The sequence below is a fragment of the Furipterus horrens genome, unplaced genomic scaffold (genome assembly GCF_987537825.1).
Source record: "Furipterus horrens unplaced genomic scaffold, mFurHor1.1.pri manual_scaffold_10, whole genome shotgun sequence".
In the NCBI taxonomy this organism is placed as follows: Eukaryota; Metazoa; Chordata; class Mammalia; order Chiroptera; family Furipteridae; genus Furipterus; species Furipterus horrens.
This window is the reverse complement of record NW_028327180.1, coordinates 42491271-42516915: the sequence shown is the minus strand read 5'-3', so window position 1 is coordinate 42516915 and position 25645 is coordinate 42491271. Positions and strand designations below refer to the sequence as shown.

Genomic DNA, 25645 nt, shown 5'->3' with positions numbered 1-25645 from the left:
GAGTTGAGGCCAAGGACCAAGTTCTGGTGTAAAGAACTGTGCAGAGGAGGGGCAGGTATGGGGAGCTCAGAGATGTGTTTAGAACAAGGCACGTCTAAGGGGGCTGGTGACATCCAAGGGAAGAGAGCCAAGAGATAGTTTGGTATAGCTTTCTGGCTAGAGTTCAGAGAGTGATCATAGACAGGGTTTGCTGCAGTAACAAGCAGCTTCCCCCCGTCCCCTGCCCAAAAATATTTTGTTTCCTGAGTTAAAACAGTAAAGGTTTACTTAAAATCAAATGCAGGTCAATCCTGGCTGGTGTGGCTCAGTGGATTGAGCACTGACCTGCGAGTCAAAGCATCACCAGTTTGATTCCTGGTGAGGGCACATGCCTTGTAAGGGTGACAGCCGGTCTGGGGGCCCACGGGGCAGCAGATGCTGACTGTTGACACTGTTTCTCTCCTGTTCCAGGCATCACTCCACCCTGCTTCAATCTCTTTGCCCTCTTTGATGCCCAGGCCCAGGTCTGGCTGCCCCCAAACCACATTCTGGAGATCTCCAGAGACACAAACTTGACGCTGAACTTCCGCATGAGGTGAGTGAACACCTGTGGGAAGGTTTATCCCCATTTGTTCTGTCTCTTCTCTCCTCTGAACCCCACCTTCCTAGACCTGGCCTGAATTGTGCTCAGCCCTGCTGTGTCCCCTCCCTTCCTGTAGGTTTTATTTCCGGAACTGGCACGGCATGAGTCCTCAGGAGCCAGCTGTGTACCGCTGTGGGCCCCCAGGGGCTGAGATGTCATCAGAACAGGCAGAGCACAGGATGCAACTCCTGGACCCAGCCTCCTTTGAGTACCTCTTTGAGCAGGTGTGAGCAGGGCTGGGAGATGGGATTATTTCAGGGGGACTTAGGGGCAGTTGAGGAGCCCTCACTTCTTTCCCCAACTATAACTAATAGATTTCAACTCGTCACCTGGGATCCTTTTTATACCTGAACCAAAGGGTTCTGAGACTCTTAAGATTGGATCGTAAAGAATATTGTGATTGATTAGTGATGTCTACCACAGTCGTAGGGTTGGGCAGAGGAGGCATGCATGCTGTATATTTGGCCTTTCCAGAAAATGGGGAGTGCCTCCCCTCCCCAAAGTGGCCTGAAGCTGGGGAGTGAACAGGTTCCCATGTCTCCCTCTCATCCTGATTTTCCCATCCTCAGGGAAAGCATGAGTTTGTGAACGACGTGGCATCACTGTGGGAGCTGTCAGGTGAGGAGGAGATCCACCACTTTAAGAATGAGAGCCTAGGCATGGCCTTTCTACACCTCTGCCACCTCGCTCTCTGCCGTGGTGTTCCTCTGGAGAAGGTGGCCAAGAAGATCAGGTACCTGGGAATGGGGCAGAGACACTAGGTGGGTGGAAATACCAGATACCAGGGCATCTGGGGGCCAAGGCAGACCTTGCACATTGCCATGCCTTCATTCGTTCAACAAACATTTATTGAGCACCTACTGTATTCTGACACTAACTAGTTCTGATTATTGAGGACACAACAGTGAACAAGTCAAACAAAAATCCCTGTCCTCTGTGCTCATATCTGGTGAAGAGGACAGGCAATAAAGAAAATGCAAAAGTAAAATGTATGGTGTTTTAGATGGTGGTAAAGTGCAATGGGGGAAAATTAAGCAGGGAAAGAGAAAGAGGGAGAATGTCAGGGAGCGAGGGGTGTGGCATTTAAAATTGGGTGGTTGGGGAATTCCTCACTGAGCAGGTGACGTTCACATTCAAAGATTTGAAGAAAGTGAAGGAGGGACCCATGTGGATACCTGGGAGAAGAGAATTCTATACAGCAGGAACAGCCAGTGCAAAGGCCCTGAGGCTGGACTGTGCCTGATATGTTGAAGAAAGTGTGGCTAGAACAGGGTGAGCTTGGAGAACACCCTAGAATTCAAGGGCGTGAAGAAGCTAGCTATGTGCATGTCCATTGCTGAGGGCTGGAGCCATCAGGCACACTGCCTGGAGGAGGCCACAGGAGCGTGGGGTCTTTCAGGGCCAGCAGTTCTTAAAGCACATATTTTTCAGTCCTTGTCATGTTATCACTCTGAAGGATTAGAGCTGTGACAGCAGACGAAGACCAGGGTGCTGGGAAGCTGACAGGAGGCAGCCTATCTAGCTTGGAGATCATAGAACACTTCTCTGGGGAGGTGATATTTCTGCTTAGTCCTGAGCACTGTGCCAGCTTTATCCAGATGTTGACTGTGTTGGCAAAGCGTTCTAGGTAGAGGGAACAGCATGTACAAAGGCTCAAGGGCAGAAGATGACAAAAGTCTGTTTCCAGGGGAACTGAAATTGGAATGTGATTGCTCAAGTGCAGGAGTTGGCAAGGTACTAGTCAGGGGGCTTTTTCCCCCAGGGCAGTAGGGATCCCTGGAAGGCTTGAAAGTGAGGGCAGAAGGCAGCCAGAACCTCAAGCTTTAGGATCCCTCTGGGCAAGGGGTGAGAGAGAAGGCGTGGGACATAGAGACTGAAGCTTGGAAACCTCAATCTAGGGGGGCTGTACTAGCAGTTGGGTACAGGGAAGGCAATGAGGAGATGGGGTGAGGGGTCAGGATTTTGTGAAGAAGAGCAGAGGGGACCCCAGAGTTGTGCCTTTATTGATGACCATAATATTAATGATAAATACAATAGCCGCTTCGGTAATAACAACAGTTGTCATCAGCCCCACAGGTGGACAGTGTTTGCACCCATTTTTCAGATGAGCAAACAAGCCCTTTAGAGCTTATGAAGTTGTCCAAGAGCTGGGATTTTAGCCCCTAGTCCCCTTCTGAGACCTGTGCCCCAGGCTCCAAGACCACCCAGCCTTCCTATGCTGGCACTTTATTATATTCTCTTTGCACTTCACAACAGCCTGCCTATTTTCTAGATGAAGCAGCTGAGGTTCAGAGAAGTTAAGTCATATGTCCCACGTAACCCAGCCAGGCCTGCAACCCAGGCCCCTAACCAGCCCATCCTGGTCATCTCCACAGCTTCAAGGACTGTATCCCACGCTCCTTCCGGGAGGAGATCCGGCAGTACAACGCGTTCACACGGCTACGCCTGCGGATCATCTTCCGCAGGTTCCTGCAGTCCTTCCAGCTGGGCCGCCTTTCCCAGCAGGTCATCATGGTCAAGTACCTAGCCACACTCGAGCAGCTGGCACCCCGCTTTGGCACGGAGCGCGTGCCTGTGTGCCACCTAGAGCTGTTATCTCAGGTTGCGGGGGAGCCCTGCTACATCCGGGACAGTGGGCAGGCCCCTGAGGACCCCAAGCCCAAGTCTGTGGTTGAATCCCCCACCCACGAGGTGCTGGTTACTGGCACTGGTGGCATCCAGTGGCGGCCAGTACAGACAGAGGTGAGCAGAGTGCCTCTTTTATTTGGGGGTTCAGGTGGGGTCAGGCAGGGGCTCCTATTCAACCTTGGCCTTGGTCTCTGAGTGGGGCTATGGTGAGCCCCTGCCCCACATGACTCTGGGTTGTGTCCTGTTTCCTGGGTTCTGTTTGTTGAGGAGTGTCCTCTGCCTGTCCCTAGGGACCTGATTTCTGGGGTCTGCACCTCTGGGAAGCCTTTTGGACGTCGGGGATGAGAGGGCTAGGATCCTCTTTGCCCTCCCCGAGGTCCCCGCTCTGGCATGTGTATCTCTTGGGGGTGGGCCCTCTGTCCCACCTGTGAACCAGAATTCAAGGCGAGGATACTTGAGATTTCCTGGTCCCTCCAGCTTCAGCCTATCTCTGTGGGGAATGTGCAAGGAACTAAACAGGCAGAGCCCTGCTCAAATCAGCCTCCTCATGTGCCGTGTTTCCAGGGTCCCGGCAACAGCAGGAACCCTCATGCTGGCTTACCTGGGAGGAAAGCCAAGGCCCAAGAATTGGGTGACGAACCTGTGGACAGGCCACAGGATGCATCATGGGCCTATTTCTGTGACTTCCAGGACATCACCCATGTGGTGCTAAGAGAACGCCATGTCAACATCCACTGTCAGGACAAGTGCCTGGTGGGGCCCAAGACTGGGGACTGGGCTGAGTGCTGGGCTGGGGGACCCCTCCAGCATGCAACGCCTGCTTGACGCCTCCATGGCCTTTAGGAGCTGACCCTTCCTTCCCGGGCCATCGCCCTATCCTTGGTGTCACTGGTCGATGGCTATTTCCGCCTGACAGCTGACTCAAACCACTACCTGTGCCATGAGGTGGCTCCTCCACGGCTGGTGATGAGTATCCAGGACGGCATCCATGGACCCCTGCTGTGAGTGCCTGGAAGGGAGGCTGTGCGGTGTGGGCAGCCAACTAGACCCTGAACTCTGGGGACCGTGGGGCTCAAATGAGGTGTGCGCATATGTTTGTTTGTCTCAGTGTGTGCCTGTGTGTGCAGCTGTGTGTGTGCATGCCTTTGTGTGAGTGCATGTGAGCACACATGTGCAAGCATTTGTGTCATGTGTACCTGTGAATATGAGTACTCCATTCCTATCCATGTGTGTGTGTGAGCACATAATGTCCATGCATATGTGTTCACCCGTGTGTGCTTGTGTGGGAGTGCACCACATGTGTACTTGCCTGTGTGTGCATGCCTGTGAGTGTGCATTTGTGTGTGCGTGCATGCGACTGTGGCACCAGGGATTTATAGAGGGCACTTGCAATGGGATGGGCAGTGTGTCATGATGTGAGTGCTGGGTTTGGGACTGTCGCTGTGCACATCTGGGTGTTTAACAGCCCATGTGGTGTGCAGCAGTATCACTGCTTCAGTGACTGCCTATAAAATTGTCATCACATGTGTCCACGTGAAATGGGATGGGTGCTTTTTGTGGGGCCATGTTGTTCAAACATAGGTGCCCACTCAGAAATATGTGTGGGTGTTTACATCCCTGCAGATGTGTGTTATCCTGATCATTGTGGGTCACTGAGCGATTCTGTTTGGACTTGTGGGGTAGAGAATATGAAGTATTGAGTATTTATGTGGTCATCAGATACCTGTGTGGCCGTCCTGCATGCTGGCAGGTCATGTTTGTGACTGTCACCTTCTCTCGTCACTGGTCCTATGCCAGGGTGTCCTTTGTCCTATCTGTAACAATGGAACTTGCTCTTGGGGGTTTCAAAGAGGTCTGGCCCCTGTGAGCCTAGGAAAGGTGAAGTGGCCATTTCACCTCCTGAGAGTGAGGCTGTGCCCTCTACATCTAGGTGTGTGCTACTTGTGTGGAGTTTGGGCCATGTCCGTGTGTGTCTTAGTCTGTTCAGGCTGCTATAATAGAATGCCATAGACTGGGGGCTTAGAAACAATAGACATCAATTTCTGATGGTTTTGAAGGACAGAAGTCAAGTTCCAGGTACCAGCAAATCCAATGTCTGGTGAGGGCTCACTTCCCAGTTCAAGACAGCTGTTTTCATGCTGTGTTCTCAGATGGTAGAAGGGACATGGGAGCTCTTTGGGCTCCACTTTTTTTCTAATTAAAAAATTTTTTATTGATTGATTTTAGAGAGGAAGGGTGGAGGAGAGATAGAGAACCATCAATTTGTTGTTCCACCTACTTATTGGTTGCTTCTTATATGTTCCCTGACCAGGGATCATACCTGCCACCTTGGCGTACTTGGCAGGGCTGGAGTCCATTTATAAGGCATTAACTCATTCCTGAGGGCTCCACCATCCTGCCTTAATCACCTTCCAAAGGCCCCACCTACTAATACCATCACACTGTGGGGTAGGGCTTCAACATGTGGATTTTAGGGGGACACAAACATTCACTCGGTAGCATGCGAGCCACCACATATGTAGACACCTGGGCCTGTATTGCTGTGTCACCTTGTAGTGCCTGTTTGTGCTTGTGATGGTTGTCACCTCTGGCTTTGGGATGTCGATACCCCTGCTCTGCCTTGTCACACTGAGTAAGCAGCTGTGTGACAGACTGTTCATTGTGTGTCACCCTGTGAATGTCAATGGCTGGGTGTGCGCCCATCAACATTTGACAACTGTTTTCTACTTCTGTGTGTGTCACTGTGTCAGTGATGGTATCTGACAGTTGTTACACATACGTGTGTGCCTGTTCTTGTGCCTGTGCCTCTTTGTGAGTTGTCATGTGTGGTAGCATTATAGCTGTGTGTGTGTGTCCCAGACTCAGTGTCACCACATAAGCAGATGTGTCTGACATTTGTCCCAGATGGAAGGGTGACTCTCTGAGCAGGTGTTGCTGTTCTTGTTGACAGGTGGGGGTCCAGTAGTGCCCCCTGACACTGCCCCCTTGTGCTCCACAGGGAGCCATATGTGCTGGCCAAGCTGCAGCCGGAGGATGGCCTTTATCTCATCCACTGGAGCACCAGCCACTTCAACCGCCTCATCCTCACGGTGGCCCAGCGGGACCAGGTGGGCCTGGGGTGGGGTACTGGGCTGGGGTCGGGTGCACTCCCTGCCTAGACCCCTGCTCACCGCCCTGGTCCTGCCACCCTCCCCAGGCACCTGGCAGGCAGTGTTTGCGCCTGCGGAAGTTCCCCATTGAGCTGTGCGCGGGGTCCTTCAGGCTGGAGAGCTGGGAGCGGTCCTTCCCCAGCGTGCGGGAGCTGCGGGCTGCCCTGCGGGGCTGCTCTCTGCGGGCTGGTGACAGCTGCTTCTCCCTGCGCCACTGCTGCCTGCCGAGGCCAGGAGGTATGATGATGGCGCCGCAGGGTGGGATGGCAGCTCCCCTTGTGCCAGCCCACAGTGACTTTGCTCCCACCCCCAGAGATCTCCAACCTCATCATTATGCGGGGGCCTCGGACCAGCCGCAGGCCTCTCAATCTCAGCCAGCTCAGCTTCCACCGGGTCTTCCAGGACAACATCACCCAGGTGTGTGTGGGTGAGGGGCCCCTTGGGCACAGGGGAATGGGGAGGGCAGTCACCAGCTGTTGTCATGGAGATGTTCCCTGTGCTGTTCCTCCAGCTGTCCCACTTGGGCCAGGGCACAAGGACCAATGTGTATGAGGGCCTCTTGCGAGTTGGGGGTGGAGGCCCTGAGGAGGACAAGGCAGATGGTAGGGACCCCACCTCGCTTGGTGGGGACCATGGACAGGAGCTACGAGTGGTGCTGAAGGTGCTAGACCCCAGTCATCATGACATCGCCCTGGTGAGTGAATGCAGCAAGGGGGCAGGAAGAGGGGTTAGCATAGGCGGCCACCTGACCAGGCCTGTCCCTGCAGGCCTTCTATGAGACAGCCAGCCTCATGAGCCAGGTGTCCCATGTGCACCTGACCTTCGTCCACGGTGTCTGCGTGCACGGCTCCAAAAGTGAGTGGACCCCAGCACACACTCCCCACCATTTTCAGCCGGCTCCTCCACTTGTATTCACTCTCCCAACTGTACCCCAATTTTTGACCTGCATCCTGACCCCTGACTATACCCCAATCTGTGACTGCTCTCACCTATACCCCGACCCTTGACTATATGCCAACCCATTGCACCCCAACCCTAGACTGCACCCTGACTCCTGACTGCATCTCATTCTTCATCCACCACTTAGATGCCTCTACAGCCTAGTCCCCATCTTCCCTCTGACCCCATCAGGACTGTGACCCCATGCAGATACCCCTGTTGGGCACCCCAGTCCTCCCAGACCTCAGCCCCTGCCCTACCCCATATCTACCCCTACTCTGTATATAACTCAAAACTCCTTGCACAGGGCGACCCCAGCCATCCCCCAGAACCTGAACTCCATGTACCCATCTCTCCTGCTTCCCTCTAATGTCAGCTTGTACCCCGATCCTGCATACCTTCCACCACAAGCACCCCAAGCCTGTGGGGTCCTAGCATCACTTATGCCCCATCCAAGCTCCATGCCTCCACTTGTCTGCACCCACCTCCAGGTCCCCAGGCCCATCCTCACTTCTGTCACTGACATGGCAGCTGACTCTATGCCCTAGACTTACCCTGGACCCAAATGATACTATTTGCCTCTCACCCTGCACCTACCTCAGCCTATACTCCCTCCTGCATTTCTTCTCTCCCCAAAGTCACTCCCAAGCCCCCCCCCCACACACACCCCTGCCCAACAGCTTCCCACCCACAGCTCCAGCCTGGTGCCCTGGAGGGTAGAGGCATGTGGGCAGCCCCTGCAGCAGCTGGCCTTTGCAGATATCATGGTGACAGAGCATGTGGAGCATGGACCCCTGGACGTGTGGCTGCGGCGGGAGAGGGGCCGTGTGCCTGTGGCCTGGAAGGTGGCTGTGGCCCAGCAGCTGGCCAATGCCCTCAGCTACCTGGTATGTGGCCTGCGGGTGGAGCCTGGGTCAGTGGGGTGGGCCAGGGCAACCTTAGTACTGGGTGCGGAGGCCTCAACACATCCTTCAATCCACACACTGGCCCCAGGAGGTCTTTCCACGAACCTCCTCTGCTCACATACCCACGGGGTTCCTTTCTGCCCGAGAGAATACCTAACCCCTCTACTTCATATTCGATGCCCTGTGGGGCTTGGTTTTGGTCACCTGTGTCACTCTCTTGCCATTCATCCCCAGTCCCTCCTGGTCCAGTCACCTATTTCCAGAGCACCCCCTGTGTGCCAAGCTCTGTCATAGGCCCTGGGGACACACAGAGAACAAAACAGACAGAAGTCTCTGTCCTTTGGGAAGCCAGCATTTTTAGTTGGAAGGGATAAATAAGAAATAATAATCAAGTACATTACACAATATGTTAGAAAGTAGTAAGGAGCATGGGGGGAGAGCAAGGGTGGAGTTCAGGAGTTGCTACAGGTTGGGGAAGAGGTGAAGTTTTAAATAGATGGGCTGGGGTAGGATTTCCCAGGTGCATTGCAGGCAGAGGGAGTAGCCCGTGCAAAGGTCCTAGGGAAGGAGTGTGCCTGGTGTGGGTTTGAGGACAGCAGCGGGGTCCTCTGGCCTTTTGTCCCAGGTCAGGTGCCTTGACCACCAGCTCTGGGAGAATAGCAGGGACTCACTGGACACCCAGTGATGTCCAGTCACAATAACAATATATGGGGATCCCATTCGTTCACATGGGCTGTCCCTGTGGGGTGGGGTATGAACAGGGTCTGTAGACCCCTATTCGCTATGCCCCTCTTTCCATCCCAGGAGGACAAGAGCCTGGCTCATGGTAACGTGTGTGGCCGGAACATCCTGCTGGCACGTCTGGGGCTGGCAGAGGGCACCAGCCCATTCATCAAACTGAGCGACCCTGGTGTGGGCCTGGGTGCCCTGTCCAGGGAGGGTGAGGACTGGGACAGGGCTGGGCATGGGGACAGGCTTACCCTACTCTTTTCACCCTTGGTGACCTCTGGCCCTGGCCCCCAGAGCGAGTGGAACGGATTCCCTGGATGGCCCCGGAGTGCATGTCTGGTGGGGCCAGCAGCCTGAGCACCGCTGCTGATAAGTGGGGCTTTGGTGCTACCCTCCTGGAGATCTGCTTCGATGGGGAGGCCCCCCTGCAGGACCGTGGCCCCTCTGAGGTACATAGGGGTGACCCTTGGGCCCTTTCCACAGAGGACCTAGCACCTCCAAGGAGCATAGAGGGCACAGTCAGGGTCCAGAGCTGCCCCCCTCTGGCCTGTGGCCTTGCAGATGTTGCCTCATCTCTTTGGAGCTCCCTCAGGTTATCTGTCAGTGGGGGTTAATTATAGTCCCCACCTCAAAGATCATTGTGGCACACAGCACGTAAGTGACTGCTTCAGTTTTAGGCACAGTGGCCAGGGCAGTGATGGGGGGAACATAGGCTGTAGGGGAGAGGGGGTCCCAGAGGATGGCCTTGACTTGGCTGAGGGATCAGGCAGGCTTCCCAGAGGAAGTTTTTTGTTTTTTAAAGGAGAGGGAGAAAAAACAAAACAAAACAGAACGTTGCACTTATTTATGCATTCATTGGTTGATTCTTGCCTGTGCCCTGACGGGGGATTGAACCTTCAACCTTGGAGTATTGGGACTGTGCTCTAACCAGCTGAGCTAGCTACCTGATTAGGGCCAGGAAGTTTTCATCTAAGTGCAGAAATACCACAGTGGCCCAGGCTAGGGAAGGTTAGCCTAGGCACAGCTGTGCAAAGGCCCAGAGGCTTTGGTGCATTCAGGAAGCTGCGTCTGCAGAGCTTCCTGGGGGCAGAGGTGGGTGCAAGCCAGGACAGGAAGGGCAATTGTGAGGGCTGGACTTGTGTTCACATCCTGGCTCTGCAGTGGCAGGCAAGTCGGCTTCTCTTTGCTGAGGCTCAGTTACCTGCTCTGTAAAATAGGGATGACAGAACAAGGACCTGGCTGGTCTAGCCCTGCCGCTCTGGGGTTTAACTCTGCCTCTTGGGTAAGGGTACTTGGGGGGGTGGAGTCACGTGACTCTTCAGGTCCCCTTCCCCACAGAAAGAGTGCTTCTACCAGAAGCAGCACCAGCTGCCTGAACCCTCATGCTTGGAGCTAGCCACACTCACCAGCCAGTGCCTGACCTATGAGCCAGCCCAACGGCCCTCCTTCCGCACCATCCTTCGTGACCTCACTCACCTTCAGCCCCAAAGTGAGCCCCAAGCCAGTGTTGGGATCTTGGGGCAGGGGGAGGGGCTGGGAATCCTGTTGACACAAGCACAGTGCACCCCAGGTCTCTGTACAGTGGTTCAGGGTGCTGATTCTAATTCACTTAAGGGCGTGGGGGAATGCCCCGAGTCCTTAATGTTTGCTTGGGGACAACCACAACTTCTCTGGATGAATTGGACCCTCGCAATTTTTTTTGTTTTTTTCCTCTCTTGGTGAAAAGTTTGTGCCTTTTACTCAGTCTCAACATCCCAGGTGTCAGTTTGATGCAGCCAACTCTGCATTTTGGACCAGAAGTGGAATTTTCCAATTGCAAAAAGTTTTCTCATCTCTGGATGCTGGGGGAAGCACTCACCTGCTTTCTGTGCCCCAAGTGTGGGCTTGCTGGGTAAAGCATCACGGTCTGGCCTCACCCACTGTGACTCTTCCAGATCTTTCTGAAGTCCTGTATGTGAACCCAACCTTGCCAGCGTCAGACCCCACTATTTTCCACAAGCGTTATTTGAAAAAGATCCGGGATCTGGGTGAGGTGAGGGCTTAGAGCATTGAAGGAGGGTCTGACTGTTAGAAAGAGACCTGCATGGAGGCGGGGCCCAGGGAGACGGGGGTGGGGGCTGACCATCCTGTATCTCTGCCAGGGTCACTTTGGCAAGGTCAGCCTGTACTGCTATGACCCGACCAATGAAGGCACTGGCGAGATGGTGGCCGTGAAGACTCTCAAGGCGGGCTGCAGCCCTCAGCTCTGCACTGGCTGGAGGCGGGAGATCGACATCCTGCGCACACTCTACCATGAGCACATTGTCAAGTACAAGGGCTGCTGTGAGGACCAAGGTGGGTGGGACTGGGCAGGTCCATCAGAGCCTGGCCAGCTAGAGCCTCTCAGTCCCTGGCTGGGAGATGCAGTTTGTAGGCATAGGGGGGCTGCCTCCTTTCCACCGCCCCTCCCCACCAGCTCTGCCAGGGCCAGGATGAGTGGGAGCCGCTGTCAACTCCCTCACTTGATTGGGGATGGGGTTCAGGATAGATCTATTCCACCTGAGGACTAGGCCTCATGTGGGCAGGTCTTGGCCTTTCCTCCCCACCTTGGGGTGGGGGAACTGCGGGACTCAGAGCCCTTGCCTCTATCGTCCTTAGGCGAGAAATCGGTGCACCTTGTCATGGAGTACATGCCCCTGGGCAGCCTACGAGATTACCTGCCCCGGCACAACGTAGGGCTGGCCCAGCTGCTGCTGTTCGCCCACCAGATCTGTGAGGTAGGCCAGCCCACCTGGCTCGCAGAACTGCCCCTTCCTCTGCTCTTTGGCTTGGTTGAGTGACGCATCCCTTTGCTCGCTGGCCTAGCCCCGGGCCTGCTCTCCTCTGTACTAGTCGCTTAAGCCCATCACATGGCCACACTCCTGCCGGCTGGGTTCCCAAACCACCTCATTTCCACCTTTGAGACCCTCTGCCCACTTGGCTGTGCCCAGAATCCCAGTCCATCCCAATTCGCCCACCCCTGCTCAGGGTCCCCTCTGCAGTCCCGCTCCTGCAGTCTGGCCCTGCCTGCTCGCTTCTGCTGGGTTCCACCTGCCCTCCTGCCTGCTTTTGCTATGCTGGTCACAGCTCTTCAGGCCCTGCCTTGCCTCATTAGTCATGACTCCCTGCCCTCAGGGCATGGCCTACCTGCATATGCAGCACTATGTCCACCGAGACCTGGCTGCCCGCAACGTGCTGCTGGACAACGATAGTCTGGTCAAGATCGGGGACTTTGGCCTCACCAAGGCTGTTCCTGAAGGCCATGAGTACTACCGTGTGCGCGAGGATGGGGACAGCCCCGTGTTCTGGTGACCAGGCGGGACCTAGCCAGAGGGGGGGTGCCAGGGCCATCTGAAGGAGATGGGTAGGGGTGGATGCTGGGGTTTCAGATGACAGGGCCTTGCCTCAGTGGACTGTTCCCCCTTAAGGACAGGGTCCCAACTGGGGCCAGGGGGCTCCTACACCCCAGATATGGACCCTGTCCTGGTCTGGCCCAAAGCCTGACTGCCCTCTGCCCACAGGTATGCTCCCGAGTGCCTGAAGGAGTGTAAGTTCTACTATGCGTCCGATGTCTGGTCCTTTGGAGTCACCTTGTATGAACTGCTGACCTACTGTGACTCCAGCCAAAGCCCCCCCTCGGTGAGAGCTGGACCTGCACCCCGACTACACTAGAGGGGCTAGAAAGGCACACATTCCCTTCCCAACTCCCCCCACTTAGGAAGTGCTTAATCCACCGGAGCCTCACAGTCCCAATCTGTAAAATGGGCCACTTCCAATGTCAGGGGCTTTGATTGTGACAGAAACCCCACTTGGATAGTAACAGCGTATTCTGCAACTTGCAAATTCAAGGGGAGAGTTGGGGCACAGCTTGATCTAGGTTCTCATATCATCATGAATCCCATTTTCCCCATCCCTTAGCTCTGCTGTTCTCTGTGGTAGCAAGGGTGCCCCCACCCCACCCATTCCCCCCAACTGAGGGAGGAAAAGGGTCTTTTTTCCAGCTTAACTCTCAGGACTATCTAATTGGCCCAGCTGGCCTCATGGGTCCTCTAGGGAGCCAATCACTGTGTATCCATGGGCCACAATTATTGGCCAGGCTTGGTCTGGGGGAGGAGCCAACAGAATGTTAGGTTTTTATCTCTAAAGTCAATCAGCATGCCTTTATAGGAGGGGAAAAAAACAGATCCTGGCAGGCAAAAACAGCCTACTGGGAGGCTTAATAACACCTGATTCAGACTTACTGTGTGAATATGAGTTTATCTTAACTTCCACAGTGACCCCAGGTGGTTGATGCTTTACCTCACTTTACAGATGGGAAAACTGAAGGATGAGATCCTAAGTCCAAAGTTATGCCACTGAGAAGTGGTAAAGGCAAGACTAGACCCCCGTAGTCCCACTCCAAGCTCTTGGCCCCAACCTAGGCAGCCCTGCCTGATGAAGACTTCTTGTTTCTTATGCAGAAATTTATCGAGCTCATAGGCCTCACCCAGGGGCAGATGACAGTACTGAGGCTCACTGAGCTGCTGGAACGAGGGGAGAGGCTGCCACGGCCAGAGAAATGTCCCTATGAGGTGAGACCTCCCCACCTTTTCCACTGTCCCTGCCATCAAACTGTGCACAGAGCAGTGACCACAGCCCCAGGTTTTCTTCCCCCAGATCTATCTCCTCATGAAGAACTGCTGGGAGGCAGAGGCCTCATTTCGCCCAACCTTCCAGAACCTCATACCCATCCTGAAAACGGCCCATGAGAAATACCGGGGCCAGGCCCCCTCAGTGTTCAGTGTTTGCTGATGCCTGCCAGCGGCTCTGCTTCTGGGAATCAGAGCAGGTAGTACCCACAGAGAGGGCCTCCCACTTTTTCCCCAGAGGGGAGTTGGCTTCACCCACTCCCTGTGCATTACTCCCTGAGACTCTAGGTCTCCACCGACTTTCCTTGTCTTCGTCTGTTCGGCCTGCTGTAACAGAATACCACAGACTGGGCAGCTGATAAACAACAGAAATGTATCTCTCACAGTTCTGGAGGCTAGAAGTCCAAGAACAAGATGCCAGCCTGGTTACAACAGGGTGAGGCCCTCTTCCTGGTTCATAGCCTGCGCCTTCTCCCTATGTCCTCACAAAGTGGAAGGGGGTGAGGGATCTTTCTGGAGCTTCTTTTATAAGGGCACTAGTCCCATTCATGAGGGATCTAAGCACCTCCCCAAGACCCACCTCCTCATACCATCAACATTGGGCATTTGGATTTCAACATCTGAATCTTGAGGGGACAGAAACATTCAAACCATAGCATCTTCAACAGTCATGAGCCTGACACAGGCTCTGGAGAGACCCAGGATAATCTAGGAGCTAATCATGCCCTTGAATCCAATCTTTATATCTTCTCCCAGCTCCCACCCTTAGAGCCTACTCTCTCCACTAACGAGCAGTAACCTCCTGTTTCCTTTGTGGAGGCGGTGGTCTTTGGGTCCTTCTCCAGCAAGTATCTGCTCTTTTAGGGACTACACCTACAGCAAGACACTCAATACAACTATTCAACCTTTGCTCACCTCTAAATCACTAGCTAGCGGTTAGATCAGTGCCAGGAACACAGAAGGACTCAATAACTACTTGTTAAATATACCAACAGAGGATTTGGGGAGGCCATATACCACATTGATAAGACTGCCAGTTTCACCCTTTCCTCCCTGTGCAACCTCAGACAAGTGACTTTCCCTCTGGGCCTCAGTTCTCAACTACGAGCTGGGGATGGTCATGCTTGCTACCTTGGAGGACTAATGCGAATAGCTGTGAGCTTGTGTATGTCAAATGCTTAGCTAAGAGATATGCAAATAATTGCTTAATAAACATTTGATAATGTTTATCTGGTGTTTGCCAAAGTGTTTCTACCTAATAGGTGTATTTGACACAGGTTATATGTCATCCATTGTGAAAAGCAGTTAAATAATTTGCTTTCCCATAGGACTTCTCAAAACCTTATGCATCAAAGCTCTCCTGAACAGACAGTTCCACTTGATTCTAGTGGCATTTCCTTTTTATAAGTTTTCAAAATTAAATATTCATTATATTTTTTTCTTTTTGAGGGCTTCCTCCTATCCATCAGCACCACTGTCACCTCCCCGGAGGCAACTGATGTCATCTGGTTTCCTGTTTTTGCTTCCAGAGATATTTTATCTAGATACAAGGAAATCTGTGCACATATGATCTCCCATCTTTTGCTGTGTGTAATTATACACAGCTCGAGTCTACATCCTTACTCTTTCTTTCCCTCCATAACAGGTCTTTGAGATGGTCCTGTATAACCAGGCACACAGCATTTCCTTGTTCTATTTTGTGGTTGTGTTACAGTCCTTGCTGGGGTTCATGTAGTTATTTCGACTCCTTGGCTTGTTCATGACGCTGCTGCAGTGAGTAGCCACGTGTGCACATGGTTTCGCCCCCATTCAGGGATATCTGGAGGACAAACGCCCAAAAGGAATGCTGCTTGCAGGACCTAGCCTGATAATTGGAAAAGACATTGCCACTAGAATATGTTTTCATATTTGATAGGGCAGATCTCTCCTTTAAAAAATAAAATTTCTTGGCCTATTTTTGTGCAGCTACATTTTTTTTTAATCCTCACCTGAGGATATATTTATTGATTTTAGAGAAAGAGGAAGGGAAAGGGAGAGAGAGAGAGAGAAACAGCAATATGAAAAACATAATTCAGTTGCCTCCCTAAGTGCCCCAATGGGGGATTGAACCTGCAACCTAGGCATGTGCCCTGACCAGGGATTGAACCCACAAACTTTGGAGTACAGGTGATGCTCCAACCAACTGAGCCACCTGGCCAGGGCATCATGCAATTACTTTTTTTAAAACTTTTATATGGATGACTTAAAGCATATGCTAAACAAGGGAGAATAATATAAACCACACCAACAGTTTCCAGCACCCATGGCCAGTCATGGTTCAACTCTATACCCACCCCTACCTCTGCCACTGGGTAGTTTTGAAACAAATTCCATATATCATTTTATCTGTAAAAACTTGGTTATGTATCACAAAAAGATTTAACCACAATCACTACAATATCATTATCACACCTAAAAAATTTAAGAATAATTCCTCAATATCATTGTGTGGCCTGTGAGTGTTTAGTTTTTCCTAGTTGTCTCTTAAATATTTGGTGTTCGTTTGTTTAGTTTGTTCAAATAAAAATGCAAACAAGGTTCACACGCTGCATTTGGGTGAGGACTGGTCCTCTTCCTCTTTTCTTCCCCCCTTGCAGCATATTTGTTGAAGAAACAAGGCTGTCCGTCTCACGTCATCCTCGGAGGGTAGTTTGGATGCGGTCCTCTATCCTCATCCCTGTCAACAGATAGATGGTCAGGTTCAGTTTCCAGTGTTTGGCAAATCTTTCACAGAAGCCATTGTTCCTTCTCAGCAGGAGGCACTCAAGGTCTGCTTGACCCTCCTTTTGTGACAGAAGTAGACCCAGACCCATCAGGGACGCAGTTTTTATTTTCCAGTATTTCATTCTGAAAAATTGCAAACCTACAGAAAAGTTGAAAGAATAGTGAACACCCCTAGATTCCACAATTACCATGTTGTTCAATTTACTGTATCATACCATATCTATTCACCTATCTGTTCCTTCCTCTGCCATCAACCTGTCTCATGTTTTGGATACAAATAAAAATAAGTAGATGCCATGTATGTGTTGAAATATACATAATATAAATTTTACCATTTGAACCATTTTTAAATGTATGATTCAGTGGTGTTACATGCACACATACATTCACAATGTTGTGTAACCAACTTGACTGTGGATCTGCAGAATTCTTTCATCATCCCAAACAGAAACTGTCCCCATTCCACACTAACCCCTCATTTCCCTCCTCCCCCAGCCCCTGGTAAACACCATTCTACGTTCTCTATGACTTTTTCTATTTAGGGACCTCGTATAAGTGGAATACTTGTTCTTTTGTGCCTGCCTTATTTCACTTACCATGTTTTCAGGGTTCATCCATGTTGTAGGATGAGTAAGAATTTCCTCTCTTTTTAAGGCTGAGTGATATTCTGTTGTATGTATACACACCACTCTTTACCCATATTCATCTGTTGATGAAATTTGGGTTGTCTCCACCTTTTGACTATTGTGAATATTGCTGCTGTGAACATTGGTGTGCAAGTATTTGAGTCTCTGCTTTCAATTCCTTTAGGAGATGAATTTCTGGATCATTCTGTGTAACTTGGAGAAACAAAGTTTTATTTTCCCACCAGCCAAGTATGAGGGTTCCAGTCTCTCCACATCCTCTTCAACACTTGCTATTTTCTGTTTGTTTGTTTTTATGGTAGTCATCCTAATAGTTGTGAAGTGCTATCTCATTGTGGTTTTGATTTGCATTTCCATAATGACTAAGGATGTTGAGCACCTATCTTTTCAGGTATTTATTTGTTATTTGAATAGCTTCTTTGGAGAAATATCTATTCAAGTCCTTTGCCCATTTTTAAAATTGATTTTAGACAGAAAAGGAAGAAAGATCGATTTGTTCTTCCCCTTATTTATGCATTCATTGGTTGATTTTTGTATGTGCCCTGACCAGGGATCAAACCCACAACCATGGTGTGTGGGGACGACACTCTAACCAACTGACCTACCCAGCCAGGACCCCTTTGCCCGTTTCTGAATTGGGATTTTGCTGTTATTGTTGAGTTGTAAGAACTCTTTATAACCTGGATATAATCTCTTATCAGATATATTATTTACAAATACTTTGAGTTTTAGTTGTCCTCTCAGCACTGCGTGGTAAATGAATGGGGGAGTAGGGCAGCAGAGGAGACCCCTGATTGGAGAAGGGAAGTGCCCCAGGTGAGGGAGGAGGGGCTATATGTGGCCTCAAGGATGGGAAGAGTGGATGGATGTTGCGTGCCATCAAAGCCCTTAACAAGGTTCCTCACTGGAGCTCAGATCAGAGGGAGAAGAGGCGGATTGGAGGCCTGAGAGATGGAGCAGATGGAGGTGGGGATGGCCCCCTGACCTCCCTCCCCCACTTCCCCTGTCCCTTCTCTTGAGAAGAAGAGCAAACTGCTTGGAGGGGAAGACAAGGGAGGGATAAGGATAGAGGAAAGGGCAAGTTGTAAGTAGTATCCTTGACAGATGGTGGCTCAGGATTCAGCTGTCTCCTTAACACCCCACCTCAACACTGTGCATAAGGAATGCGGGGATCTCCTAAGGCTTTCAAAAGTAGCAGGACCCCTCCAAAAAATTGTTCAAAGGTAAAGAGCCTGGCACAAGAGCCCAATAAATGTGGACCCTGTTCATTTATATGGCTTCACTCATCTTAGGGGATCCCTCTTTATCACTTCCAAGTCTCTTATTTGCCTCCCAAGAATGTTGAGATCTCACTCACCCCTTGAAGCCCTGCCTAGAAGTTGCCCGTTGTTCCCTCGAAATGTTACCTCGAAATCCCACCTTATCATTTCTAGGAACAGAGCATCTTCTCCTTTGGTCACCTGTATGCATCAAAGCCCAATCAAAGGCAAACAGGAGTTTACAGCCAAGAAAGTAAAGATTTATTAAGGAAATGGTGCTACACCTGGAGTCACAGGTGAACTTCTGCTCAAGGACCTGGCTCCCAGATGACTTCTTGGAGATAGGTTATATAAGGGAGTTAGGGTGGTGGTCTCTATTGATTTGTTGGCACTAAGGTAAGGGGTAGCTGATCATTGCATCTGGTCCTGATGTCATCCATAGTGCCGTTTTCTGACTGGTTTGGAAAGGATTTGGTCAATGGGATCACTCTGCTTTTCTGGGTCCAGAGCTGATACACAGCTGTGGCCTGGATGTTATCTTCCTCTGTGATCAATAGACCCGAGGCTTTGTTCCTAAGATTATTTGATGCTGACTAGACCTCACTGTCCTGATAGTAATTAAGGGAGCGGACCTGCAAGGGAGAGTGAGGTGGGGGTGTCAGAGTGCACGATGAGGCCAGTTTTTTTTTAAAGACTTTATTTATTGAGGCCAGTTTAAATCACAGAAAGAAAGGAGAAAAGGTCATATCAAAGAAATAAAGTTTTTGCCAATTACTATATTCCCTCACTTACCACAGGTATTACGTTCTAGATGCCCCCGCGATAGGTGAAAATCCACGAGGTAGGAACCTTACATTTATTTTAGTATTTATATATATTTTTTAAGGCTTTATAAACCCTTCCCACACACTTATAAACCATTCCCAGTCCCTTAACCTTTTCCACACTTTCATAAACACTACTTATGTTCTTAAACATATTCTACACTCTTAAACCTACATAACTTTAACAACATACGTATACAGTACCGCAAAATCCCGCGATATAGCGAAAAATCCGTGATAAATAATTAAATATAATATTTTTTAAAATCCCGCGATACAGTATACCCTTACCTAAGTTCAGCAGGAAACAGATGTTTCGTCCCCCTCCACCCCAACTCAGGCCCACCAGGACTGAGAACAAAGGAGCATGATTGTGTTAGCATTTCCTGTGAGTTCCTTTAGGAGCCGAAAGTGTAACTGAGGTCCACCTTGTCAGAGATTCACCAGTACCCTGCACCTGTTGCGCCCCACCTGGGCTCCCCACTCTGGGCCTCCGGAGCAACCGAATATCCCCTCTGCCCTTCTCCAGGCCTGGGCAAGGTGCAACCCCTGGACTTCTGCAATCTTAACTAGTGTGTCTGAGCTTCCGTCTCCTGGGTGGCCACACCTGCTCCCTGCTGCCCTGCCCCATGCCACATTAGGGCACTCTCCTTCACAGACTGACCACCACCGTGGCCTTGAGGCCACTGCCAAGGACCTGCTGGACTCCACTCATCTCTCTGCTTATGGTCTGCTATCTGCTGCCTCCAGGTGAAGCGAGTAAACCTGGGGAGGGCTAGAGTTGGGGGGCTGGTAGAGGATAGGGGAACGGAGAAAGCTGTGGTTCGCTGCAGTGAAAGTTGTGGGACCTTAACTCAGCCTTCAGGGCTCCCTGAGGACCAGTATCTGGGTGTGATTTGTCCTCCCCCCAACTCTCTCTCTCTGTTCCTCTCTACTTTTGACCTCTGCCTACATTCTTCCTGCTGCCAGGATCGCTCTTCCCTTTCACTTGGCTAACTCCTACTTACCCTGCAAAACTGGTTGTAGCCCTGGCTGGTATGGCTCAGTGGACTGAGCACAGGCCTGCGAACTGAAAGGTCACCAGTTCAATTCCCAGTCAGGGCACATGCTTGGACTGTGGGCCAGGTCCCCAGTTGTGGACATGCAAGAGGAAACCAATTGTACATCGATGTTTCTCTCCCTTTCTCCCTCCTTTCCCCTCTCTCTAAAAGTAGATAAATAAAATCTTTAAAAACAAAACAAAACAAAACTGGCTGTAGTTGTCTCCTCCAGGAAGCTTCTCTGACTCACTAAGGCTCCTAAGGGTTTCCCTTGGCCTCCCTCCAAGATCTTCCCTATCCCTGATCTATCACCTATCTTCCCCATTGGACTGGAAGCACCATGAAGGCAGGGACCATTATATCTCGGGTTGAGAAGGTGTTGAGTGGTAGGGCCTCAAGATGAATAATCTGGGGGGCACTGGATCAACCAGCAGAACTTCCCCCTCTTCCTACACGTGCTCAGGGGCAGAAGCTCCTGCTTCAGGTAGAGCCCCAGGACCCGATAGTGCCTGCTGGAGGGTCCCTCTTGGCAAACTGCAGTACAAATTACCCCAGTTCTGAACTCATCAACCTGAGGACATCCCTACTTAAGGAGCCAGTGGGCAATGGCCTGGGCTGGGTGACTTTACAGCTCAGCAATGACTGGTGACAGTGCGGTCTTCTGCTCAGGGTTCTGCAATGACTCGCAGATGGCAGGCTCTTCTAATATCACAGTGTACCCTGTGTGGATGTGCCTGGGGGTAGGACTGGTCTCAGACAGTGGTGGGGGTAAATAGCCAATGGATTGGGGAAGTGACCCTGAGTTTGCAGGAATGGACTAGCCTCTGACCTAGAGCTTGGACCTGAACATGTGTTAGAGAGACAGAGACAGTGATGCATCTCAACCATCTGCCAGGGCAGCAGTGTAAAATCAATTTATTTGGATCCCAGCAAGCATTTAAAAATGGTAGCACATTTTTTTTATTATTTATATTCTAATGGTAATAAATTAATGGGGTTCAAAAATCAAAAAGTAAAAAAAGGTATATGTGTCAAATCTCCATTTACCTAGCACTGCTGGCAGTGACCAATTCTTTTTTAAATTTTTATTGATTTGAGAGAGAAGCATTGACTTGTTGTTCAAATACTGATGCATTTATTGGTTGTTTCTTCTATGTGCCATGACGAGGGATCGAACCTGCAACCTTGGTGTATTGGGACAACGGTCTAACCAATTTAGCTACCCAGCCAGGACCCACTGTTTTAAGTATAGATACCCACTTTAGCCCTAATTCAATCCTTACAAAAGTCTCAGGGCACGGATTGGGGGTGCACTTATAAGCTTCATTTCACAACTAAGGAAACTGATGCTTAGGGCAGTGGAGTCACTTGCCAAGGTTCACAGCCCATAACTGGCCAGGCTGGTGGTCTGGCTCCCAAGTCCCTGCTCTTAAAGATGACATCTTCCTCTCCAGACTTCATTCCTCTGGTACTGGTTTCTTGTGGATCCTTCCAACAGTTTCTCTGCATTGAAAAGCATACTCCTACAGTAGACTAGAAAATAGCATCATTCATGGTGCCTACCATTTTGTGAAGCCTTCATAGGTTGGTATAGTATGCTTGTGTAACTGTGTGTATGTTCATGTGGGTGCCAGTGTCTACATGTTTGTGTACCTACGTGTGTCCATGAGCATATGTATGTCATTATACCTGTGTCTGTGTGTACATGCATGTCTATGTGTTGGTATCTGTGTGTCTGTATGTGTCTCCGTATCTCCATGGGTGAATGCCTGTGTTATGTGTGGGCATGTGTTTGGATCAATATCTGTGCATGTCTGTGTCAGTATGTCTATAGTTCTGTGTAATGTATACATCTGTGTGTATCTGTTATGTATCTGTGTGTCTGTAAGGTGATTCTGTTCAGTGCTGTACAGGAGTGTTGGTCTTTGTTCATGAAATCTGACTGTGCTCATTGCTTTCCAATTCTGCCTCGCATTGGGTAGTTCGACAACAGCAGAGTGGGAGTATTTATACCACAGAAATTGGCAGATGCTCCTTGTCTGGGCTACCTCACGCCATTCCCAAGAGCCCAAGCATTATCAGTATTTGCCAGCATAACACTATCCCTGACTAGTGGTGCCCAAGGTTAAGAAGGAGGCCTCTGTATCAAATGTTTTAAAATTGTAAATAGTATGATGTTAAATATTTTTCATAGAAGCCAGTCCATGGGCCTCTTTTTAAAAAAAGATTTTATTTATTTTTACAGCGAGGGGAAGGTAGGGAGAAAGCCAGGGAGAGAAATATCAATGCGGGAGAAATACAGCAATTGGTTGCCTCTCGCTTGCCCCCAAGTTGGGACCTGGCCTGCAACCAAGGCATGTGCCCTCACAGGGAATCAAACCAGTTTGAAGGCCAGCACTCAATCCACTGAGTCACACCAGCCAGGACCCATGGGCTTCTCTTGAGATCCAGGATCAATTTGTTGAAGGGAGAGTAAGATGCTTCCCCAGGAAGGTTTGGTAGGTGTGCCTGTGAAGGGAACTGTAGCTGTAGCTGGGAGAGGATCCAGCCTGGAGGTGTTGGGTCCCCCATGATTGTACCAGAGCACCTTGAGAGGTTACCCCAGACAGGTAGACTGTGAGAGTCTTGAATGCATGGGACTCATTGGGAAGGGCTTGACCAAGCTCTTGCAGAGGCCAAGGCCAGAGTACAGGCCAGAAGCTGGGAGGAGGGCCTGGGGAGTCCCTAAATGTAATATCAAAGAGGCAGTTTAGGAAACCTACATTCTAACCAGGTTCTGCCCCTTCCTGGCTGTGCATCTGGGCAGATCACCTTTCTGGACCTAGGTTTCTCCATCTGTAAAAGGAATAATAGAGAAAAACTTACTTAGTTGTTACGTGAATGAAGGTGGATGCTTGGATGACATCTGGAAAATCTAAGGAAAGCTCTAAGCAGGAACTTTTATAATTACCGTTAACATCACAAGTGGTCATAAATGTTAGTACCCTTCCTTCCTTTTTTAAACTGTGAGGTCCTTGGGAACAGCAAATCTGATTTTTATCTCAGTGCTTGGCAAGGTGTCTGACAAAACAGGAAATAATAATCATGATTCTAATGACAACAGCAAACACTTCCACTGGCATACTTCTAATTCCTCCAGGTTTATCAACTCAAAGTTCACAGTTCTGCTCCCTGGGGTCGGGGGTTGCAGGGCTGACTGATAAGTTCTTTTCTCCCCTCCCTCCACTCCACCAGGGTTTCCAGAGCATGCGAAGTTAGCACCCATGTCCCCTGGCATCCTGTGGACAAAATCCTACCTTGTGTTGCTGGGTGGCAGGTGGGGCACCTCAAACTCACCTCTTGCTGTTGCTACTCTGTGGAGAAGAGGTGCTGAGCCAGAAGCTGGCAGTTGGTGAGCCCACAGAAGTCACAGCCACAGTGCTAGCCAGCAGGGAAGATCATGATGCCAATTTCTCTTGCTGCACAGAACTGGACCTGCGGCCCCAAGGGTTAGGACTATTTCAGAACAGCTCAGCCCCCAGGCAGCTCCGAACCTTTGGTGGGAAAAGGGACTGCAGATTGTAGGTGATGAGCTGAACCAAAGCAGGGGTGCCATGGCTTCGAGGCTCCTGAAAATGGGCAGAGCTTCTGGGAAGGCCTGCCCCTAGCCATTGGGCAAGTGGCCATGGGGTCCTTAGAGAAGTATGTGCAGGTAGATGTGTCCTAGGAAGGGGCTGATCCAGGTTGCCAGGTATCCTGGGAAAGGACCCTGGCTGGGTGGTATGAGTGCGTCACAGGGAAAGAGGAGTCCACAGCTGTGCGAAACCTCCTCTGGCTCACTTTCATTCTCCCAAGTCCTGCCAGTGATGCCTTCGTGTCTCGTTTTACCCCAATTATTTTTTTAAATTTATTTATTTATTTTTAGAAAGAGGGGAAGGGAGAGAGAGAAGAAGAGAAACATCGGTTGGTTGCCTCTCACATGCCCCCAACTGGGGACCTGGCCCGCATCCCAGGCATGTGCCCTGACCGGGAACCGAACCAGCAACCTTTTGGTTTGCAGGCCGGCACTCAATCCATTGAGCCACACCAGCCAGGGCATTTTTCCCCCGATTCTTGAAAATGGGAACACCCTGCCCCGTGGACTGCACCCTGGACAGGCTGTTTCTGGCCTCAGAGGCCCAGGTCCAACCGGCACTGGGGGTCCAGATGCTGAATCCTGAGGTCACAAGCCACAGTGATATGCTCAAGGCCACAGGGAGTTGGAGGGCACCTGGAACATTGTCTGCAATGTGACCCTAGCAGGTGAGAGCCAGGAGACTCAGGAGAGTCTATAGTAAGAGGGGGCAGGAAAAAAACAACTAGAAAGGCAAGAGAGGGACTGGGGCTTCATGAGTCCAAAGGGCAAGGCACAGTGGAAGCCAAGCTGGAAAGGCAGGAGGTGCAGCATAGGCGGAACCTAAGCCTTCATTAGAGTATTGCCAGAGTATCCCAAGTTAGGTGGGGGTGTAGAGTAGCTAAGAGGCAAGGCTTGGATATACCCAAGGGAAAGATGCTGGGGGAGGGCTGGGCTTGGCCAATGTGAGGGAATGGTTAGCAAAGCCCCACACAATGTCACTCCTTTAGGCTCTGGGGGCCCAACATGAACCTGAGCAAGTCCACCATCCTTGAGGGGACCACAGTGAATGTGATTTGCGCTGCTGGAGCCCTAGTCCAGGTCATGCTGGACGGAGCTCCAGCTGTAGTCCCTCGGCAGCTTGCCCTGCTCCAGCTAAACGCCATCCCACAGGGACGACAAACAGTTTCTTTTGCAATGCCACCTTCGAGGTGGATGGGGTGGTCTTGCACTGGAACAGGAGCATCCAGCTGCGTGTCCTGTGTAAGTGGGTCACTCTGACCTTTAATTCCTTGCTCTCCTGGGCTGGAAATACTTGATTCTCTCTTGGAGGTCCCACAGATGGTCCTCAGGTTGACCGAGCCAAATGTCCTCTGCACTTGACGTGGAAAGATAGAGCGACCCAAGTCCTGCAGTGCCAGGCCCGAGGCAACCTGGATCCCCAGCTGGTGTTTGCGCGAAGGCTCCAGGTTCCGGGTGCCCGTCGGGATCCTATTCCGCGTTCAGTTAGAATATAGTGGTACCTACTAGTACTGCCTTACTGCGGGCGGCCAACTCACAGGACATGCACTCTCATTGTGGTGATGAATGTTCAGGGTAGGCTGAGGGGGGTCCGCAGGTCTAGACGGATAAGCCTAGGAGGGAGGGGTAGGGACATATTTCACTCCTCGCTTCTCTGCACAGATCGGAACCCCCTCACCGTCACCACTATCATAGGGGGTGTTCACGGTCCTGGGCCTTGTGATTTTAACAGTGGCCTCAGTGAAAGTCTTCGGCGGATAGAAGCGTAGTGACACCTACCACATGAATCAGGGTAGAACCTGGTTACCCATCACGTCTAAACAGCCTGACGAGGCGCTGGGGAACAGCCATCCTGAGCCTCGGGCCATCGGGGTAATGGGCTAA

The 25645-nt window shown here is 51.0% G+C and overlaps 2 protein-coding genes across 2 annotated transcripts in view; both read left to right on the top strand.

Annotated features, from left to right (window-relative positions):
* Positions 1-14847, top strand: part of TYK2 (tyrosine kinase 2) — a 19075-nt gene extending 4228 nt beyond the window's left edge. Inside the window, exons 2-24 of the mRNA XM_090289550.1 lie at positions 451-574; positions 699-846; positions 1192-1355; positions 2998-3364; positions 3815-4003; positions 4094-4251; positions 6249-6357; positions 6447-6636; positions 6713-6816; positions 6911-7093; positions 7167-7254; positions 8098-8225; positions 9048-9183; positions 9267-9421; positions 10311-10461; positions 10907-11004; positions 11114-11306; positions 11610-11728; positions 12126-12298; positions 12512-12629; positions 13451-13561; positions 13647-13818; positions 13955-14847. Coding sequence (XP_090145676.1) covers positions 451-574; positions 699-846; positions 1192-1355; positions 2998-3364; positions 3815-4003; positions 4094-4251; positions 6249-6357; positions 6447-6636; positions 6713-6816; positions 6911-7093; positions 7167-7254; positions 8098-8225; positions 9048-9183; positions 9267-9421; positions 10311-10461; positions 10907-11004; positions 11114-11306; positions 11610-11728; positions 12126-12298; positions 12512-12629; positions 13451-13561; positions 13647-13781 — 3341 coding nt within the window. The 3' untranslated portion in view covers positions 13782-13818; positions 13955-14847. The remainder of the gene's footprint in view (positions 1-450; positions 575-698; positions 847-1191; positions 1356-2997; positions 3365-3814; positions 4004-4093; positions 4252-6248; positions 6358-6446; positions 6637-6712; positions 6817-6910; positions 7094-7166; positions 7255-8097; positions 8226-9047; positions 9184-9266; positions 9422-10310; positions 10462-10906; positions 11005-11113; positions 11307-11609; positions 11729-12125; positions 12299-12511; positions 12630-13450; positions 13562-13646; positions 13819-13954) is intronic.
* Positions 13782-25645, top strand: ICAM3 (intercellular adhesion molecule 3). Its single transcript, XM_090290191.1, is given in 15 exon segments — positions 13782-14054; positions 19767-19858; positions 20604-20787; positions 20789-20868; positions 23383-23419; positions 23421-23686; positions 24209-24379; positions 24382-24457; positions 24733-24911; positions 24914-25003; positions 25082-25187; positions 25189-25297; positions 25300-25336; positions 25424-25455; positions 25457-25645. Coding segments are annotated over 15 exon segments (1713 nt in total). The 5' UTR covers positions 13782-13989.